Here is a 22,011-nt window from a genome sequence, read left to right as displayed (position 1 = left end):
CAACAAATGCTTCCCGGGGCTACATCCACTTCTGCTTGGGTTTTCTACCAATATCAGAGTACTATTTACGATCATAAATCACTGAGTTCTCTTGATTTTGAAATCAAAAACGGGTTTAAATTCTGTTCTTTCTTATTTAATAAACACATTTTGTCCAAAACTAATGGCAGACGGTTTTAATTTAATTAATATCAAATATACAACAAAAATGAATAATTTATATGCGGATTTGCAAACAAGTTTTAAGTCTCACATAAGATTTAGTTTTTTTGCAATTATCATTAAAAAATGTGAAAAAAGAGGCAGCATCATAGAAAAATAGTTGAGTTTTATGTTGAGATTTTCCCATGACGAGATAGCTCGAGCTGTGGCTCTGGACACCGATTTGGTCTGATGATCAGAGAGGATCTACACTAAGGGAAAAACCCATGTCAAGAGTTATGAATTTTTAATTTAATTTCAAGTATCTTAATATGAATATAGAAAGACCTTTAAATATGTTAAGCATTCCCGGGGGAAAAAAGATCTTTGAACTCCATAATTAAATCAAGATTCTTAAATAAATACAAAAATACGTTAGATATATTTTTTAATTTTCTTGGAGTTTAGTCCTAAAATCACCAATTATTTCTTATTATAATAAAGCTCCCACAAGTGCCGTACCCGGATCCTCTTGCTTTTTACAGTTCAAATACATTTTATTCTCGTCTTTAATGATTTTTCTCAGTGTACTTGCATTGCACTTTGCTGCCATTTGCCACGCATCACAAAAAAAAGCAACAGCAGCAGCAAAAAGAAGGCCTGAAGAGTAGGCCTCTTAAACAGAGTCATTAAAAAATGTTGGTAGCGTCCACTGGGAGGCTTCGCTGCTCAGCGGCGCATGCAAAGCAGCAGGCAGGCCCCTGAGACCGGAGGAGCAGTTCAGGAGCAGGTTGCCCCGATTGACCAGAGAGCCGGGCCAGGCCCCAAGCTGCAACATGCAGAATGGCACTGGAGAAAATAAATATGAAGATATTCCCGGCAAAAGGAGAGGGACCTTGGAATACTGGTGGTATTCGTAAACAAAAATCATCATTTTATGTTTACTAGAAAATGAAGATGTCATTTTGCATAAAAATTTGAGCCTATAACCGGCTGTTTCTGTGTAAATAATGCTTCACCCAAAATGCTTTCTTAAAGCCTAAAAATCATCGATAAGTCTCCTGAAATTTGTTGATTTACTTGGGTCTTGAGTCGTTCTCCCAGTGTAGTCTCTGGGGCACTGGCACCTTCCACACAGCCGCACTACGACAACCAACCGATCGACCGAACGCCCACCATCGATGCAACGCACTGGAAAACGTCTCGCACATTGGACTTCTTTTACTTTTTCTAAGCCCCGGCGGACTCGACTCCAGTTGGACTCGCTTTTAGTATTATATTTTGTTGCCACTCTTTTTTTTTGTGTCGGTTTCGGCTTTTCTTGTTCTCTTGGAACTCGTTTCAGCCGAGCTCCGGCTGCGGCTCCGGCTGCTGCTGGGTGGGCATAATGCAGGTCTCGTTGTTGCCTCTGGGCACTGCCTCTGCATCCGACTTGGCTCTGCCTCTGACTGTGACTGCGACTTCGACTCTCGACTCTGCGTGCGTTTAATTAATATCAAAAGCCAACTCACAGCGACGCGTACGTGCAAAATACAAGTATACGGCTGGCGATGCTTATTAACAACAACAAAAAATACAGAACATACAGCGAAAAAAAATATATTAAAAACTGCAAGCTTACAAAAAAAAATGCATGCTTCAACAAGAAAAGAAGGCAACAAGAACTGCAGGGGTCCCCAGCTGTTGGAATACCCTTAAAGAATGGTTCTTATGGCTTAAACTTCCGTTGATCTTTGACGTATAGAGAGTGTAGAATTTTGGTATATTTATACCCGGTACTCGAAGAGTAAATAGGGTATTGTATTATTTTTAGAAATTAAACCCTTTTCCCAAACAAAGGACTGTTTCTTAGAGATTTTTTTCACATTGGCCATCAAAAAGAGTCATTAAATATTGATTACATTTTTCTGTGCTTTAAATCTGTGAATAAACCAGAGACTTCGTTAGACTGACTAGACTTCATTTCCCTGAGCTTTAAATCTGTGAATAAACCAGAGACTTCGATAGACTGATTAAATTATATTCAAATACAGATAGACTTTTCGCACACATAATAGTTTTATGAGCGATTGTTCATTTGATATGGGGACCTGCTCGTTGCGATACCGATTCAAATGTATTCTTTAGCAAAAGCTTATTTCTCACTTTAGGAAAAACGTCGTCTCCCAACCATAATACCTTCTGCTAGAGTATCAGTACAAAAAAAAAACCCACAACAAATCTCTGGCCAGTTGTTTTGGGACAAGGTTGTTGCCGATCGAATGCAGCTGAGTGGCGTGTTGCTGTTGCTGTTGCTATTGCTGTTGTGTGTTAACTGCAATTTGGTTGCATGCGTGTTGGCATTCGGCTTTTGGCCAAGTTAGATGGCAGGCTATTGGGTTTTGGTTCGTATTTCGATTTTGGCATGGCTTTGGCTCGGAGTTGATCAAACTGTTTTTGGCAGGTTGCAATTTATTAAGTGTTATTGTGTAATCGATAAACTGGAACGATTGCCCCGGATTGCAATCGATCCAAAGTGAGGTAGTGGCAAGGCACGCCATTCAAGTAATTTTTTCGAATAATTACTAAAGAATTGTGTACTTTAAAAGTTCTTCTGGCCAATCATATATGATTTGTTTCGAAGCTTAGGGAAAAGTTCGATTTAGAGAGATTTTAGATGGTTATTTAATCATAGGAGCTGTTTGATAGGGAAAATCAAAGCATTGAAGATTTATTTGTGGTCCTGAGATTGTAGATTTTATATCTTTAGACAACTCTATAGTAGTTGTAGCTTGTTCTCGAAAGATTTTAAATCGAAAGATAGAGAAGGAATACGAGTTAAAATTATAACTGTTTAAAAGGCACTCCTAAAATGGAGAGAGAAAAAAACTTTCTATCCTTGGAAGCTGTTAATTGAAGCCCAGTCATATTGAACAGAAACAGAAAAGAATTCCAGAATCCCAATACAATTTTCGAATAAATAGAGAGAGAGAGACATGCCCCTCTCTCTATGTCCACACGAAATAATGTTAATTTCAGTACACAAAACTAAGTGATGTTGCTCCATTCGCCTAGGCCCTGTGCCCAAAAGTACTTCTCTGCCTTCCACCCCCCACTCTCTTATCTAGTTGCTGTACTGTCTCCCTCTTACTTGCACTTGCGATATGTTTAGGTATCATTCTATCACGCTCTTTCTCTTGCACCTTGTAATGGATGGGATGGGTTGGTCTCTCACTTTGTCAACAGATGCATGGCGGCGCACAGCTCCCCAATGCTGCTGCTGCTGCTGCTCCTTCTGCTATCTTCTTCTTCTGCCGTCGTGTGCATCTCTCCTGACAACGCTCTCCAACGCGCTCTATCTGTGTCTAAATCTCTCCCTCTCTCACTTTGCGCGCTGCGAGTGCATTTCCAGCTGCCCCTCTTTTTTTTCCACTTTACTATTACATTTTTCGGGCAAGGTCATCAGCGAGACAAAGTCAATGGCCGCCAATGACCTCTTCTGCGGCTGTCTTGCTCGCTTGCTCTGTCTCTGCCTCGCTCTCTCTTTGGGTTTGGATCGTTCTTCAGCTGTTTTGCTTTCTCGTTCTTCGTCGTCGTGGACTGTTGCTGCCGCCTCATTTTACAACTTGTTCTTGGCATTGGCCACACACCAGAAGGAGAAGAAAAAGCAGAAGCAAGGGGAGCAGGGGACAGGGAGTGCCATACAAGCAGACGTACAATACAAAGGTGTGTGGTGAGAGACAGAGAGAGTGGGACGGGAGTAACATTTCGAGGAAGGTGTGCTATGGAGAGAGGTTGGTACATTTGTAGGTGTGTGGCGGGGGTAGATGCGTTAAGAGGGGGGAGGTGGCGGCGCACAGAGCGGAGGTAAGCAAAGCCAGTCAGCATGACGTGTTACTTTATATTGTTGCTTTTGCTGCTGGTGTTCTTTATGCTGGCTGGCTCTCTCGCTCTCTCTCTCTCTCTCATGAATTTCTCTTTTGTAGTTTCCTCTTTATTTGCTTTGTTTGAGAGTTTGTCTCTTTAATACCCTTTAAATTTAAGATAATGGGTAGGATGGGAACCGCAGTTAGAAGGTAACGCAGGGAAGGCAGAATGTATTTCCTCACTCAAACTTTACTCCATCAACATTAAAGTAAGAGGATAAAAATATATTTTTTTATTTAATTTGAATTTTGCGAATTAATTCCTAGACACTAAGGATTGAGAGTTGAGGGCATCAGTCAGTTCAAATCTCGAGATCTAACCTTCTCTTCTTGTTTTTTTACGACTTGGCAACAAGTCTTTGTCGCTGCTGCTGCTTCTTCTTGTATAGTTCTTGCCAATGTTTGAACATCTTTGGCCTTTCTTTTGTCTGCTTCTCTCTCTGGGCACAAACTTTGCTTACATATTGCCTCTTTGTCTTCTCTTCGGTCTCCTCTTTCTGTGCTTTAGTTTAGTTATTCTTTATGTCTAACCTGCCTCTGTCCGTCCATCCCGCAAATGTGTCCAATGATCTCTTTCGTTCTGTGAGCTGATTTTTATTGTCTTTTGTTTTCGTTGGCCCGTTCGTTCTTCTCTGGAGTTCTACAACCTCCGGCCATGGATTCACATCCATCTATCCGTCCTCAGTCTCTGACCATCTCTTCGTACACTCCTTCCATGTCTTCTTCCACTTTTTTTGTTTTCTTCATAAATTGCGCCTGTCAATTGTCATTGTCACCCGCTGGCGCTGCTGTTTGCCAGAGTTTGACAACTCTGTTTGATAACTGATGGCAGAGTTGCACAGGTGTCGCTTTTATATTGAAAGACGGAATATTTTAGCTGTAATAATTATCCGATTTAATTGATTTTTACAGAAATGATCGACAATGACAGAGAATAAAAGTATGCTGAGTTTTATCCTAAAATCTTCACAATTGTGGCTACTAGTCATTTTTTTTTATATGCGGTTTTGGATGGAACCTTGGCAAAAATGAAAAGTTATAACAATATTATTATTATAACATTCCTACAATTCACAGAAATCTGTATCACAAGTATAGCTCAAACTTTCTTAGATTCAGAGTTTTAGTTATTTCTTAAGAGGTTCTCTTCCATTTTTCCTCTTTATCAAGCCCCTGTTCATCGACGACTCTGCGCCACTTAAGCAAAAACATGTCCCAAGCCAAAAATAAATGTACATACATACATATGTATGTACAAGCCGATGAGACGCCATAATAAGCAACGCTTCAAAATATATGTTTTCTCAGGTCCTAAATTAAACGAATGTCCTTCAAAACGGGCCACCACTCCATCACATTAAAGATCGCCAACAAAAGGCATGGCCAGACGGACACAGAACAGCAGAGCAAAAATAACGCAGAGAGAATCGTAAGGCTCGCCTTTAATCAAAACAAATCCAGTTCATGGGTAGCAGAGAATATCCCCGCGTGCAGGGTGGGGCGCAGAGTGGGAGCACCACCATACCAGACAATGCCATAAAAAAAGGGCACAAAAGTGTGGCAACGCGCGAAAACTCAACAGCGCACAGGGGCAGGAACGAGCGACAGGTATACACCGGGAAGGCACTGACAGACAAACAGACAGAAGGAAGAGCCAGAGCCAGCCGCTTAAAGGAGCGTTTCGTACATAATTTCAAGGATTTATGTCTTATTCAGGCGCTCTTAGACCCGAACCCGAAGTAGAGGAGAGCTCACCAGGCACGACAAGCCTGTTTTTTATATTTTGTTGAGCGGTGGTTTGTTTTGATCTTCATTGTGTACGAGTATAAACGAGTCGTTTTTCGTTCGTATGAGGTCTGGAGGTCAAAGCTAAATGAATATGACTATAAGTTTAAACAGGGCATAATTGAAGTGATTTACTTGCGCAGTCAAAGCTGATTAAAATGAGGATTGGATAATGATGGGATGTTAATGATATTTTGTTGATTTTTATAGAAGATATAAAATAAAATATATTTTCATGTTTTAAAGGGAGTTAAATAGCTTCTTTGTGAATAATTTACTACTAAAATAAATATATTTAACGTAGTTTTTTATGTTCGGAAATCTATGTATGAGACGCTGTAGAATAATGCCTTATACTTCCCAAAACATGCACAAAAATAAACGAATAGGCCTAACACTTCAATTTGTACACTTTTCCTGTACAATTGCTGGAATTATATGATTAGTTTCATTGTAGTTAGGTATTTGAACATTTTCTGGATTTCTTTCTTTATGATCTCCCAATAAAAATCACTATCAATAAGAGCACAGCTCCAAATTCTAAAGGTTCAGGGGTGCAACAATAAAACGCACAGTATTCCTCCACTGTGAAACAGGTGTTTATCAAATAATTGTTGACTTATCTCTCAAAATATTTGCTCGATTTGCCGGCATACAATACATTACTCAGACACATAAACAAATCACGAGACGCACTGGCTAACAAGTTTCCCCAAAACCACAGAAAAACGATGGATAGATAAATCAAGCGGAATATCCATTACATTATAGATACTTTCAGAGACTGAGACACAACAACAAAAATATAATGATTCATTGGGCCCAAAACGTGGCCGTGCACACACACAAAGAAAATTCTATTTTATATACAACGACATCTCAAGGTCGTTGCTTGACTTTCTAAAGAGAGAAGGCGGAAGGGAGGGAAGGGGAGGAATATTCGTACTCTCGGCGTTACGAGTGCGCCACCACAGAACGGGCAGGAGAATCGCTCTTTGATTTTTATTATTTATTTATTTTTTGTGTGCGCTTCTCGAGTGTATTTCCTGTTTGAAATGTGCTAATTTCTTTTATATACTCGTACACAAATTTTGATTCTTATTTCTTTCCTTCTTACGTTCTTTTTATTGAAATTATATGCCCAATGGAGATGTGGCGCTGTCTGGAGAGATTTGAATGGATATAATAAATATTCGGGCGTTGTCAACCTGTTCCGCAAATCTTGCACGGGATTTTTATTTTTTGATGAATTGGAGGGCATACATTTATCATTTTATTCCAGGAATATTTTTAGTTGTGATATTAATTATTGATAAAAAAGAAAATAGAGAAAACTATGCCTCCAATGGTGTTGTTTTTGCTTAAAAAAATAGGAAAAAGGGGGAATCAAAGGGTTTTTAAAATCGCTTAGAGAATTCTCTTTGTTTAAAATGGATAGATCTGATCGATTAAATATTCCCTTATTCTTTTCCCAACTCGAGACTTCCCCCAAGTATTTCTCATGCCCCTTAACCAATCAAAAATCGTTTAATAAGCCCATTTCCAATCACCGATCAATAGCCTATCAACACTAGTCATCGCAGAGCACAGCGGCGAGCAACACACCCACCGCAATTAATAACTCCACAGAGTATTACATTTTGGTAGCCATCAACAGCTACGGCTCTTGTGTCAGTCACTCCGTCAATTAACGAGAAAACCAGCTCAAAGAACCCCACCACCAAAGATGTATTTTCTTGTTTTTATTTATAACACTGAAGGTCAGATAATAAATCCACCAAAAAGCCACGTTTAAAAGAGCTCCACTATGCATTCAGACAATCAAGAAGGGGGGATCGAAATTTATGACCATTAGCCAATTTAATTTATGCAAAGAATGAAAAGAATAACTTTGATGATGAATAAGAGAGAACACGAAGATGCAGAACACAAGCAAAACCGATAAAAATCTCATCAAATTAAGGCAAAACGATAAAAATTGATTGGCGCATGGGCCAGCAACTCCACTCCACTCCAGACACACAGCACACAACACCACACCAAAATGCTTTACAAGGTTTCCTCGTGGTCTCAGAACCAGATACAGATACAGAAACTTTTTCAGCTCCAGGCTAGGCTTGAATTGGAGTTTCTAAAACAGCTGAAACTTTTGCTTCAGATACAGTTTCATCTGTGAAGAGCAATCTATGGGAGATGGAAGAACTCTAGATGATTTTTTGACTCTGGCATAACCATATAAACGGATTTATTTGTCTGTAGTGTGTGAAAAAACTATTCGATCAGTCTGATTTTCAAAAAAAATAGGTTGATAATATCATTGTCACCAACTCTACCAAAAAATAGTTCGATATCTTTTGAACTGTGAATTCCACAAGGATTCATAGAGCTAGTTTGTAGCCAAAATGTTCCAAAATTATTATATCTGTATTTACCTCAGAAAGGAGTCTATTCCTGCAGATTATAAGCATAAAATCATCTTTCTTCATATGTTCTCATAAGATATACCCTATTAATAAAGGGTATTTCCAATAAGCTTTTTAGAAACCTTTTCTAATGCTTTATCCAAACTAAGGCTGGGCCGTCCGCCTGATCTCTAAAGAGTCAGAGGAAGAAACATTGAACTGAGACTGGGACTGTGACTCTCCCTTCTGCTGCCTTGTTCTTCTGCGCCTTCTTCTTCTTCATCTACTGATATTTATGATTCTCCTTCTTCCTCGTTCTTCTCTGGTTCGTTCGTCTGATGACTAATCACTCGAAAATTGCCGCCAGCTATCGGGAATCAGCCTCAGCGACTGCGCGACTCTGGAGACTCTTTGGGCTCCAGTTTGGATTTTGCTTTGGTTTTGGCCTTTGGTTTTTTTGTCCTCTCTTTTAGGCTGGTGGTTTGGTTGATTGGTTCCACTTCATACACCATACAGCAGTCCACTGCCTGCTCCCCGTTCTGCTCTCGCCCATCAGCCAATCTGCTCCCCTTCATGCTCTCCCCCTGGCAACAACTCTGCTCCCTGCGTCCTGGCATGCTCTGAGCCACGGCCGAAAAGAAACGTGTTTCTTCCTGTTTCAGGTTTCTTTTTGGTTCTCTTTTTCTCTCGTTTTTTTCTGTGGGTTTCGTTTGAGTGACGCTTCATACAGTACTTGCATACACGAGTACCAGGCGTGTATGACGCATACATGACGTTTCCAGAGCCCCCTGCAATTTGGGGCTCCGCTTGAGGTTCGGTTCCGTGTGTGGATTGGGTTGGGGTTGGAGTTGGGGTTGTCAATTATCTGTTCGTTGCAATGATACACGGGCAAAGCTGTCTTATCATTGATACACGGCAAGAGCTGTCGTAACAGTAATACCTGAATATGTCGGATAACATACAATGTTGCCACAATGTTGCAGCATTGCTAACGGCATTTGTAATCTTTTGACAGCAGAGAATTTGAAAGAAAATCGTTTCCGCATTGCGTTTTCACAGATTGATGGCTGGGAAATCTCGTTTTTTAACATCAGAAATCGTCTTCGCTGAATTTTTTAATAAGGTGTAAAGATTTTTTAGTATTTCCAACATAGTTTGATTTTAGATATCTAAATGAGGATTATTTTCTGGCTCTATATCAGAATTAATGGGTCTCAATAGCATATTACAAATATCTGATACCTGTGAATTCATTGATTTATTTCCCATTTGAAGAGGTTGTAAACAATTGTAATACATTTTGGGAAAGTTTTACATGTATTACATAAAAGATTTGCATCCAAAATTTGAGTATGAACCGTTTCTACAATGTTTTAGTTTAATCCCCCTGCTTGTTGTATTCTACAAAGCATTAGAATCGTTTTATGGCATAAACAAAATAAAATGGTATAAGAACATATGAAATTCCAACAAATGTCACTTTAATATTTGGTAAGTCCCTTCCTATTCCCAAATATCAAATATAAAAAACCCCCTTTGAGGATTTCTGTTGCCAAACTAAAGTTCAATTTTCAGTTGAAACAAAAAGGCTTCCAATTGTTACACAACTATCAACAGCAGCAACAGCAACCAACAGCAGCAGCAACAGCAACGAACAGCAGCAGCAATAGTTTTTGGTTGCAACTGCAACTGCAACTGCAGCAGCAACAACATTTAGGCAACATGTTTTTTTGTTGCACCATGCCATGGCCCCTGCCACACAAAGCAGAAAACAAAACAAAAACAGAAGGAAAACAAAAAACGCCAAGCAAAGCACAAGAAATTGGCCAAAACGATCATGTTTATATAGACACATATATAGACAAAAAGCTACAGCGAATGTCGGTTCAGGCAGTTATGGCAATTGGCAAAGTTGGCAGTTGGCGAAAAATCAAACAGAATGGCAAAAAAAAAGCAACAACAACAACAGACGGCCAAAAGGCAACGGGCAAACTGCAGCCAACAATACATAAAAGTGCCGGAAAGCTGGAAAGCAACGAAGTCGGAAATGCTCTTGGAGTTACGTTAACTTTTTGGGTAACTTTGAGAAGCTTTAAAAATTATTTCGGCATTAAAAAGAGTTTAATGTATTCTTTTATATAAGTCAAAATATCATAATGTGTTTTTCGAGTCACATGTGCCCTGATATACCCTCTCTCTGGAAGCATTAAAATGGCAAAAAGCAACAATGTTTCCAGCGCACAAAATGTTGCGCTTTTCAAAGAGCTGCAGAGACTTGTGTCTTTTCAGCAACTCCCCCCCATCCCCCCATATGTCAACCAGCTAACAGAGAGAAATAGAGAGAGAGCGAGCCAAGTTCTTCTTCTTTTGAGGTTACCAACAAGGTAAACCTGCTGCCATGTTTATTGTATCTTTTATTTTGATCTCTCTCTCTCTCTCGCCTCATAAACAATAGAACAAAGCGCCAAAGAATTCTTGATGTTTGCTGGCAAGAACAACTATGGAGGAGGAGGTCAATGTTGCAATTGTTAACTGCTAATTAGCCAAGTCCCAGTCAGCGTTACTGACACAGGCCACAAAGAGAGAGGGGAGTGGGAGAGGTAGCTGGTTCGAAGCATGTAACAATTTATGTTTCTGTAAGTGGGGGGTGTACTCCGCCTCAAGGCATCAATTCCGAGAACCGGTTAACAGCTGGCAGGCCAAAACCATCGAATGAGCGGAAAATATGATGTGGTTTCCCTCTGCTGTGTGTGGCAGTTCAAGATCGACTTGAGATATGGGCTAGACTTCAATTATGATCTCCACTGGACGTCCTCCCAGAGTAATTGGAGAGGGGGTCCAACAAATTGTACATTTATATTTATATTTTGTGTTGTTTTTGTTAGCAGTAGCAAAGTTGTTTGTCTTTGATTTGGATACTTTAAAAGATATTGATGAAATGGCATGAAACATTGTTAGGGACCTCAAAAACAGCCGTAGAACACATTTACTATATGAAATTAATTGATTTTTGATTAAAAGTTCACAAATAAATCACAATTGGCCAATAAATCGATAAAAAATCGATACTTACTCCACCTACAGGTTAATCATCTAAATTATTTCTTGGAATTGTTAGTTCTCTATTATTTCCTTGGTACAATTCCCATGTAATCATCGGTTAAAAGTCGATACTTCCTCCACAGAATTCTCATATTTATACCCACCAAAATTTCTTTCTACATAAATCTGCATTCACATCCAAACTCGCTACATTAATCGATTCAAAATCGATACTTCCTTCATCGATTTATCATCATATTTATCCCAGTGCAGCAACTTACTCTTACAACATTTTCACCATAAATCTGTTGCACGCCTCAGTTGCCCCATTACCGCCACATTAAAGTCCCCGTCCCATTTGGGTGCTTCAGCAGCTTCTCCAGCAGCTTCTGCCCCCACCTTGGCTACTCTCCCTTCGCAGGCCCACAATCACACCTGCCTTTAGCTGGAGTTATGACAACAAAAGCTGTAAATTAACATTCGGGGCCGCACCACACACTTAAAAGGAGTTCAAGAACATAAACAAGCGGCAGCCGATGCGGATGGACAGCCAGCCGCCAACCGCCAGAGCCAATCAACTTACAAAATTCGCGGTCAACCTTCCCCCAGAGTAACAGCGGAAAAGAGAGGGGAAGAGGGAGAGAAAAGAGTCGCAGCAGCAGTCGATGATAAAAGTAAAGACCACCGCACATAAACCCAGTTTACGAAATGAAAAGGAGAAATACTCGTACAGAGAGAATAACTGCAACAACTTCAGACAGAAAAGAGGTGGGTCCGACAAGGGGAATACCCTATATTCCGGTTTGTGTGTATCTTGTGTACTAATTAGAAAAATTCAAAAACTAGTCTCAGAATAGGGAAATGACAATACTTGAATATATAAATTTCTTGGTGTTATTTCTATCACCAATCGAGATAATATTATCATATACAGTTATAGTTAATTGTATTTCTTTATCTTTGAAATAATGGGTCATACAACTACTTTTCACGAGATGCAGACGCAAAAGTAGGAGCTTGAAATTACATAAAAATCAAAATATGGCAGATTCTCGAATTCCTCCGATATGAGTTAACACTTCCTTCAATCTTTAATTTCTCTGTTTAATCCTATACAACTCCAACTATCCAGGGTATTAAAACGCGAAAAAAGAACAGCCAATAATCACAAAAACCGCAAGCCGACGTAGTCAAAATAATAATGAGCCCCTCCAACATTTAAAATGGTTTATGAGACAGACAGACAGTGTGCTCCAAACCAAACCGATCCACCGATCCAACGAGTCTCTGAAGCCTTTTCTCAGCCTCAACCTCAACCTCTTCGTCATCGGCTGTACACCTACGGTGGTGGTGCCCCCAAAGAGTCTTTGGCGAGTCTTTGATTTTTCTGGGTCAAGCTACACGCGAAAGCAGCTAAAAGAAAAGAAGACATTTGTGTCTGTGTGTGTGTGTGTGTGTGTGTGGTAGAGTTCAAAACGTGCCTGGGTAATATTGTTCAAAAGACATGCATTGGCCCCCTCAGTACTCTCCAAAATCAGTAATGCCCTGCCCCTACCCTTTGCCTCACCGCTCTGTGATCTGCTCTGCTTTTTCTTTCAGAAACAATTTCCGGTGTTGGCCTACGTTGGGTTTTGGGTATGGTTCGGTTTTTCGGGCTGCAATTGCACTTCTCCGAAATGAGTGAGTCAACGGTTCGAATCTGGTAGCCAGACCCAATGCCAGGGACCGGGACCGGGACAGAGGCCCCCAGAGAGCCACTTTGTTTCCTCTCCCCCTACCGTTATAGTATATATGAAAGTAGTTCAAGTGACCAACGGCGCCGTTACATTTCACTGGTTATGAATTGAAGTGGTTCGCGGGCAGCGTCCAGCCACTCGGAGCCGAAACTCAGTCACCTTACCCTCCTTCACCCCTTGTTGGGTCTTGTACTCCACTCTCCACTCCTCTCTATTACTGTATGTACATCGAGGCGTTAATTAAATTGTTTTGATTTTGGGAGGCTTGAAAAAGTCTTCCGATTCAAGTGGTGTGCATTATGGAGAGAAGAAGAGGGGAATTATGGCAGGTTTGCTGCTACGGAAGTGAGGAGAGTTCTTGCATTGGAAGTTCTTACAGATATAATGTAGATTGGGATGAACTGCAATTTAAAGATTCGTCAAAGTGTCAGTCTTTGGTCATTGTGAAATGGATATTGAATTAAAAACAGTTGAGAATATTTCGCTCCCAAACGAAGTAGAAGAGCGATGCATAATGCGCTGGAGAAGAGAAACAAACAAAATTCATAAAGAGGCTCGCACTGTTGCTACCCTGCAGAGTTACTTCAATTACGGTACAAACTCTGTACAGTAAATAAATACAAAGAGAGCGAGAGGGACCAAGTATATCAAAAACACATCATCGCTGTTCGTTTTCTACTACTAATATACTACTAGTATTCCTCTAAGTCGAATATGCCTCTTTTCTTTAAAGGGTACTTCAATAATGTATCAAAAGAGGAAAGAGGAGAGAGAGGAGAGAGGACGGATAAAATGGCAACAATAACTGCACACTCAACCCGACAGCAAAGTGAAGTATCAAAATAAATCTAATCTAAATAAATACTAAAATATTAAATTGGAACTATCTTATCTCTCCACTTACCATTTTAAAAATTATTAATTATTATATTCCAATTGTCCGTTTTTGGTTCAGTCTAAAAGATTCTTCTTCCCTTGTGGATGGCCCACAAGGCCGAAGCGCTTTTTTATTAGTTTTCTATAATAATTGATTATTGTTTGCACACATATTTTGATTAAACACTAAACATTTTTCATTCAATATTTCTTGCGTAGAAAATATGTGAGGATTATTTGTTGCACAATTGAGGCATTTTCCGAAATTATTGCACGAGAAAATTGCAGTCGCAGCTTTGATTTTTCACCTGTGAATTATTAACGGTAAATTACTCACTCGCACTGGTGGTACACTGGCATGGGTGGTGAGGAGGGTGGGAGAACAAGAGAATGGACAATAAAATAAACAAACTGCAGCTACACTGTGCGCAAGGTGAGAGAGAGAGCGAGAGGGAGAAAGAGAGGCCTTGCTAAACTTGTTGAAGTTGCAGTTGCAGTTTTTTTCTGCACACAAACACACATACACACGAACCATTCGCAATAAGAACCTACACACACGCATGCAAGCAGCAGCTTTCTTTGTGTGTGAGTGTCTGAGAGCATCGACTTTCTTTAGCAGTGTTTCCGGGCAAGAGAGAGAGAGAGAGGGAGAGAGAGAGCCAGAGAGTGTGGACTGTTCTTTTGATTTTCAACATTTTATTTGCACAACTTTTTGTTGCTGAAGATTGTACATTTTTGCTGTTTTAGTTGACGAAAATTTAATACACATCAAAAGTTTGACCACCAAAACGAAACGTTCTTTTCTCTTTTTGCACTTGCTTGCTTTCTTCGATTCTGCCACTGTTGCTGTTGTTCTGCCGCCGTCGCAGCTCTGCCCTCAGCTGGCGTTTTATTTTACACGACACGACAGCAGCTATCTCACTCACGCTCACGCTCTAGCACCGCTCTTGTTGCGTTTTTCCTCACCTTTTGCAGAGTTTATTGACATTTTCAGCATTTGCTTTGTGCGCTGCTTTCTTCCTCTGCCGCTGCGCTCTCCGTTCTACCTCTCCTGCTCTAACGCTCTATGAGTATGCGTGTGTCTCACTCTGCCGCTTAACACTTGCTTTTTTGTTTACAATAAAGAATAACCTTCAATTTTATCTTATTGCGCGCCCGTCATTCGCTATATTTGTTTTACTCGTCTTTCGGCACCGCTTTTGGTTTGGGTTTGGGTTTTCATATGCAATTGGAATAAAACCTGTGCGCTCTTTGCCTCATTTTAACTGCACTTTTGTTTGCGGCCTTGCGGCTGCTTTGGAATGGGGTTTCTTTTTTGTTTAATACAATTTATAGCCCACTTCACTTTTCTTTAGCCAATATTGCACTATCATACATTATTTGTTACATTTCCGCATTTTTCCTTTATCTTGTCGTTGCTTTCGTATTTCTTTGAATTTTGTTTACCTGTGACTTCGGAATTATAGGCGCGCGGAGCATGAACGATCTAAAAGAATGGATGACGGATGACGGTGGAAAGCAGACTGGATAAAACAACGGAGTTGGGAAACAAAAAACTAGTCCCATTGTGAATTGTTAATGTGTCCTATTGTGAATGAACAAAAATATACCATGCAAAAATACACTAAAATACCTTCTCATTTTTTAAATATACCGTAAATACAACAGTTCTTAATCACTTCCTCGATTTTGATATTCTGATTATTATAACCAGCTAGTTAGTACTCCCAGTACCAAATTCCTAAAACCCCTCAGACTAAAACTCATTTTTGAGTTGCAAGTTAGAGTACTCGAACTAGCACAGCCTGTGCTGTAGCTATTAACTTTTGTCAGCTGACAGTTGTTGGAGTGCGCCAAACATTCAAATTAAATTCAAACAATCCAATTGTATGGATATTTAAAACATTTAAACAAATAATATTTATCTCTAACTAGTTACAGCTAACAAGAATCTATTAAATTCAATTTATAAGGGTAGGCACACAATATACGAGATTTCCTCCTCTAATTACTTTTATTGCCTGCCTGGATGGCCCTGCTTAAGCTTAAGACTCTGCCGCAGTGTTGGAATCAGTTGCCAACCCAATAAAGACCACTAAATTATTTATTAGGCAACATTTTGGATTGATAAATTGCTGGCATATGCAAATGAGAATTGGCCTGCAATCCGCCTCCTATGTAAATTGCATATTATTAATAATTCTGAGCAAACACACACGCACACAAAAGCTAAACATAAAATTGGTTTATGTTTGTTGTATATATTGTTGAATATGGTTAGCTAATTGGTTGATTAAGTTGGACCGCAGATAATCACATTTAGGCAAGCCATTTTGCTTTTCGTTGGCTTTTGTGGCTTTTTGGCTTATTTGCTCCCCTTTATGCTTTGCCTCTTTGGTCACACACCCAACCCAATCCCAACCCATTCGCATGCTCTTCTCCCATCCAGCCAGCTTGTCTGATAAAGTGGGCTAAGCAAATTCGCGACACTGAATCCGGCTGAACTCATTTCGCTGCAAGTGAAATATGCTTGCAAAAGGGGTCTGCCCCGGTTAAATGCATTAAACATTAACAATACATCAGATCCAGCCATGATTAGTTTAGTTTAGACAACAATGAAACAATAAACAGAAGAAAGAAAAAACACTTTGTCACCCTTTTGTGTGACTATGGTGTCTGGGGCGTCGTTTTCTGAAGGTCACAAGTAGCAGGCAGCAGAGGGAGCAGAGACAGACAGCAGGCATCATCTATGGATGTCTGTACGAAAAATCAATTCAAAATTCAAAATATATATGTCAAACAATCAAAATTCGTGGAACCGACGCTATACATGGGATAACGAAGTGGGGATGCCCTTCGTTTTGTTTATTTTAAAAATGGGAATATTAAATAATCAAGTTAAAACATAAATTTGTGGAATAAAAACAGATACCGTAAAAAGTCTTATATTATAAGTTTTATTCAATTTTAGTTTTAAGTTTAACCGGTGATAATAATCATATGTAATTATTTGTTTTACTATTTATAATAAGAATTATCCATGGTTAGTTTTTAGCAACAAAAAAATGTTGATACTAATTAAAAATATGTTAAAATTTTGGAACAATTTATTTCCATAATACATCAAATGAATAATTAAAATCGAATTTAATTGCTTCTAAAAATGATTGAAGTGGAAGTATTATTGATTAGCATACTTCTATCCCATTCCATATCCAAAAAAATATTTTAATTGCTTCTAAAATCAGATTTAAATAAATCAGATAAAGAACTCAGTGAACAGCGAAAAATCTACCTACAAATGTTTCCTATATACATATGTATGTAACTTTGCATAAAAACTAATTAAATTGCTTGTAAAAATAATTGAAGTTCGTTTGAGAAGCAATTGAGAAGCAATTTTTAACGTAACCTTTACAACTTGGTGATCAGTAAAGGACTTCCCTCATAATGATTCCCTTAATACCTTGATCCAATTGCTTCCAATAGATCGAACAAAATAAATAACATGATTTATTCTGATTTATCCCATCATATTTATTGTGTGTGCAACTATTTAATTATTACTATTTATATATTTAATTAATACTAATAATCTCTTTTAATCAATTCCCACATTATCTTCTATTTAAAAGGAAACAAAAAACTAAAACACCATATTTTGCATATATAGGATGAAGTATTCCACAGAAATCAGGCACTTAAAAAAATCAAAACACCCTCTTGAAGGGCACTTACAAACAGAAACACCACCTCATGATTGAGTAAAAGTGCACACAAGCGACATAAAACTAAAAAATGAAACTCCCCCAAAGGGTGAAGTGAAAAAATGTATGTTATAAATAAAATAACAATTGAAAAATATTGCCATGGAAACGTCGATTGGGCTTGCATTTAGTTGATGTCTTCATCGGGGGGTATTACATACACGAAACGGGGCAGGACCGAACAGACAGACAGAGAGGCAACTCCGCAGAGTTAAAACCATTGACCGTGTGGCCCGGACCGACCCTAAATCATATTCAAATTAATTAAATGACGGCCGTTTGCCGGCGGCCAGGGCAGGCAGGCAGGCAGGCAGCTGCTGCGGTTTCATTAGTTCATTAGTTTACAAGTTCACTGAGATTAAAAATAGTAAGTCTACCAGCTGCGGGCATCCTTGAATAGTTTTTTGGTTGAACAAGCTGCAGCGACGGCGTTCAAGCATGTAGTTTGTGGCCATTAGCACCGGCTAATAGTTAAATCAGACAAATTTCCGCTAGCCAAAACGAAGTCTGGTCTGCTCTGAGATTAAAGAGAGTGTGGGTTAACCTTTGACATTTGAATGTTTCGTGTGTGCGTGTGTGGCCCTTAAATTGGTTGTGTACACACTTCACACACAGCACACGGCACACTGCAAATGCAAATGAGTGTTGGCGTGTCCGAGTCCGTGCTGCCTCGAGTTGCCCTATTGACATTGCAAAACCCCCAGCCAAATATACCCCCCCGCCACAGTTGAATAGCGGTACGAGATGTGCGATAGCAGGTGAGCGGCGGATCTACTGCCTCTACGCACACGCACACGCACGAGCACAAGCAGACGCGCGCATGCGCTCAAGCCGGTAGCAAAAGATAGTGAGAAGGGGAGAGAGAGAGAGAGGCGGCGAGCGATTGTTAACCCTTAGGGGGAGTTGTGGGGCATTTAAACTCGTTATGAATATGATATGAATAATATGAAATACATACGCAGATTTAATGTATGTACATATTTGTGAATAATGAAAGACAATTCTGAAACACCATAAAAGTTTATTTTTAATGGATCTTTCCCTCATTACGTACTCCAAAATAATATCCAAAAGCAATCACTTTCACAGATTTTATGATTCGTATTGATATAATGAATATACCTGAAGATATAACGATTCCAAGTAAAAGTTTCCTAACAAATTTCATGTTTCTTCAACTTACAACATTTTTAAAAAAAGTTTTTTGTGGCGTATGGTAATAATTTTTAGATGTGAACTCGTTAGAGCATACATTTTTAACAAAATAGGTCACTTACTAATTTTTAAATACTTCCAAGAATGCCAAAAGTATGAATTGTGAAAAAGAACAATAAATTATAAAAGTCATACACTTTTTTTACGAATTACAAAAAATATTTTGTTTTTATATTGAAAATTCTAGGTATGAAGTGATCTACTCATTCAGGCCTACATCATAGTTTTTGTCTTGTGCAAAGTTCATTGAAAACACTGCCATTTGTCGCACAGTTTAATCGGAAGTATTTCTACTTTAAAGCCTAATTACTTTACAAATCAAACAGAATAAAGAGCCACATTAGTGGCTTCCAAAAACACTCCCTCCACTTAGGATCTTCAAAAGTCGCACAAACTATTAGCCCAAAAATTTATTTAAATTAATGAAAATTGGGGCACATTTACACGCCCATTGGGGGGTTAATGATCGGCTCTCATCTGCTTATAAAATTAAACGTTTCGCCTCTTCTGTGACAAGCAAAACGAAGTCCGATACACCCCAAAGAAGAGGAAGGTCCGAACAGCGAAACCGAAACGAGACGCATCTTTATGCCAAGTCTGAACTTGGATTTTTGTGGGTATAAAAGTCGCCGGCCATCTGCAGTGGGTCATCATTCAGCTTCAGTGTCTCTTGGCCAAAGCTTCCACTCCACCAAATCCAACGAACTTTGGGAAACTCCCCCCGTTCCAACAAATCAACAACAATGGTGAGTGGAGCGTACAGCGGTCTTCCAGATTGTGGCTTGCTAATGGGTTAATCTCTTCCAGAAACTATTCGTGTTTGCTGTGTGCGCCATCGCGGCGGTTGCTGCCGATGTCTCCCATCTGAATCTGGGCGGTGGTGGCAGTGGCTACTCGTACAACAAGCCCTCTCCATCGTTCAACATTCCATCGGGTCCAGGTCCAGTGTTCTCTGCCCCGGCACCTCAGTACTCGGCGCCAGCACCTGCTCCTCAGTACTCGGCTCCTGCCCCAGCTCCCGAGTATCTGCCTCCCGTTCAGGACTTCCCAGCACCTGCTCCACAGTACTCTGCTCCTGCCCCAGCGCCTCAGTACTCTGCTCCTGCCCCGGCTCCAGTTTACTCTGCCCCCGCACCACAGTACTCTGCTCCTCAGTACTCTGCGCCTGCTCCAGCTCCCGAGTATCTGCCTCCTGTTCAGGATATCCCTGCACCAGCACCACAGTACTCTGCTCCAGCTCCCGCACCTCAGTACTCTGCTCCTGCCCCAGCTCCAGTCTACTCCGCACCCGCACCACAGTACTCTGCTCCTCAGTACTCTGCGCCTGCTCCAGCTCCTGAGTATCTGCCTCCTGTTCAGGATATCCCAGCTCCGGCACCTCAGTACTCGGCGCCAGCACCTGCTCCTCAGTACTCTGCCCCAGCGCCTGCTCCTCAGTACTCGGCTCCTGCTCCAGCTCCCGAGTATCTGCCTCCTGTTCAGGACTTCCCTGCACCTGCTCCACAGTACTCCGCGCCAGCTCCCGCACCTCAGTACTCGGCTCCTGCCCCAGCTCCAGTCTACTCTGCACCCGCACCACAGTACTCTGCCCCAGCACCTGCTCCTCAGTACTCTGCGCCTGCTCCAGCTCCCGAGTATCTGCCTCCTGTTCAGGATATCCCTGCACCAGCACCACAGTACTCTGCTCCTGCTCCAGCACCTCAGTACTCTGCCCCTGCCCCAGCTCCAGTCTACTCCGCACCAGTGGAGCAGCAGCAGCAGTCGTCTGGCTACCAGTACAATGTGCCCGCCAAGCGATTCCGCTTCTAGGCTGACTGCAGATCTGTGATGTCCTCAGTCATTCACGGGAGAGCAGAGGAAAGGAGAGGATCGATTCCGATGGCTTGTTAAATTAACAAGCGGCCTGCTCCCTCTCTGCCTCCCACTCACTTCATTGTTGTTGATTATTTGTTGTTACACAAAGTTCCCGTTGAGATTTTCTAGCTAATAAATAAAATAAAATTTAAAAATAAAAAAACCCCAAAAGAGTTTGATAATTGCACAAGGAACCCGATCGATATATCGCTGCCACTTCCAATCGAGTGTTATGCGATACGATTGCCTATAGATATTTAAATTGAATGCCATAAAAAGTCGGCCATAAAATTCGCATAAGTATTGGCCAAAAAAAAGTCGTCCAACAACAATTAAGATTACACAAAAATGACCTTAGGTGTGGGCCATAACAGCACAGGCATTGGCAATCGTTACGGGCAGAGAGCAGACCTCATCGAGATCTCACTTATGCGGCGAGAAGAGTATTTGCAGTGTTCAATGACACTTGATGCAACAGATCATAGATCTTGAACACCCTCTACCAGGGTCTTTTCAGGTTAATTCAATATTTTATTTACAGTTTGAGGGGATTTACCTGAAGGGAAACCTTCAAAACGCACCTCGAGTCTGAGGAAGAATAATTTTGTGGTAGTGATTCCACCTAGAAATTATCCAAAAATTTAAAGGGAATATTCGTTAAGACCCTTTAAATAGGAGGCAATAATGTATACAATTTATTTGGAATTTTTGTTACACTCCAAAGATGCGTTGGAACCTTCAAAACCAGAAGTCCAACCCATATTTGCCAATTTGCGAATACACATTGCACTTGAAAATATCAATACGAGTACTCGTATGATCTTTACGAGGCCGCCAATGGTTATTTTCTGTTTCTTTTTTTTTTAAGTGAAGCAAATATTGTTTGTAGTTTGTCTGACGGGAGTCACTGTGTGTCGTGGAGCTCTGTATTTAGCACCTGAGAAGTAAATATGCAACAATTTTCGGTTGTTATGGGAAGTGCAAGCAATGAGCTGAGAGGAGTCTGCATACTACAGACAATTAAATAATAAATGGAACAAATGAAGTAATAGTAAAAACTTGAAATAAAGGGTATAGAATAATTCCTTAAAATGTATTCGATTAAATGTGCTTCTTTTTTAAGAATCCCTGTAAGGTAAGTCCCCTGAAATTGTAGAGATTTGTATAGGATTGACCTAAAAAGACCACGCTACAGTGTGTTCAATAAATATAATTATTATTATATAATTATTTGTGGGGAATAACGGTTGTATGTAACGCACAGAAGGAATCGTTTCCGACCCCATAA

At 40.2% G+C, this 22,011-nt stretch overlaps 2 protein-coding genes across 4 annotated transcripts in view; one reads left to right on the top strand and one right to left on the bottom strand.

The window, feature by feature from the left end:
* Window positions 1-15,441, bottom strand: part of LOC117900199 (nuclear hormone receptor FTZ-F1 beta) — a 29,291-nt gene extending 13,850 nt beyond the window's left edge. The window contains exons 1-2 of one of the 2 annotated variants that reach the window (XM_034810460.1): window positions 15,334-15,441; window positions 13,916-14,195 (exon numbers count right to left, since the gene is read on the bottom strand). The gene's annotated coding sequence lies outside the window, so the exon portion shown is untranslated. Of the gene's footprint in view, window positions 1-3,393; window positions 3,406-13,915; window positions 14,196-15,333 lie in introns of those variants that run through there. The other variant, XM_034810461.1, reaches the window with a different exon arrangement.
* A 4,095-nt stretch (window positions 15,442-19,536) lies between these two features.
* On the top strand, window positions 19,537-20,864 carry LOC117901987 (proline-rich extensin-like protein EPR1). Of its 2 annotated transcripts, XM_034812997.1 has the most exons (3): window positions 19,537-19,615; window positions 19,677-20,455; window positions 20,552-20,864. In XM_034812997.1, exons 1-3 carry the CDS (start codon window positions 19,613-19,615, stop codon window positions 20,676-20,678), a joined length of 909 nt encoding a protein of 302 aa, XP_034668888.1. In that variant the 5' UTR covers window positions 19,537-19,612; the 3' UTR covers window positions 20,679-20,864. The 2 variants fall into 2 exon arrangements, with proteins under 2 accessions (XP_034668888.1, XP_034668886.1); XM_034812995.1 differs by having other exon boundaries at window positions 19,677-20,864.
* Window positions 20,865-22,011: the final 1,147 nt, after the last annotated feature.

Source organism: Drosophila subobscura, chromosome U (genome assembly GCF_008121235.1).
Source record: "Drosophila subobscura isolate 14011-0131.10 chromosome U, UCBerk_Dsub_1.0, whole genome shotgun sequence".
Taxonomy (NCBI): Eukaryota; Metazoa; Arthropoda; class Insecta; order Diptera; family Drosophilidae; genus Drosophila; species Drosophila subobscura.
This window is presented reverse-complemented; position numbering and strand designations above follow the sequence as displayed.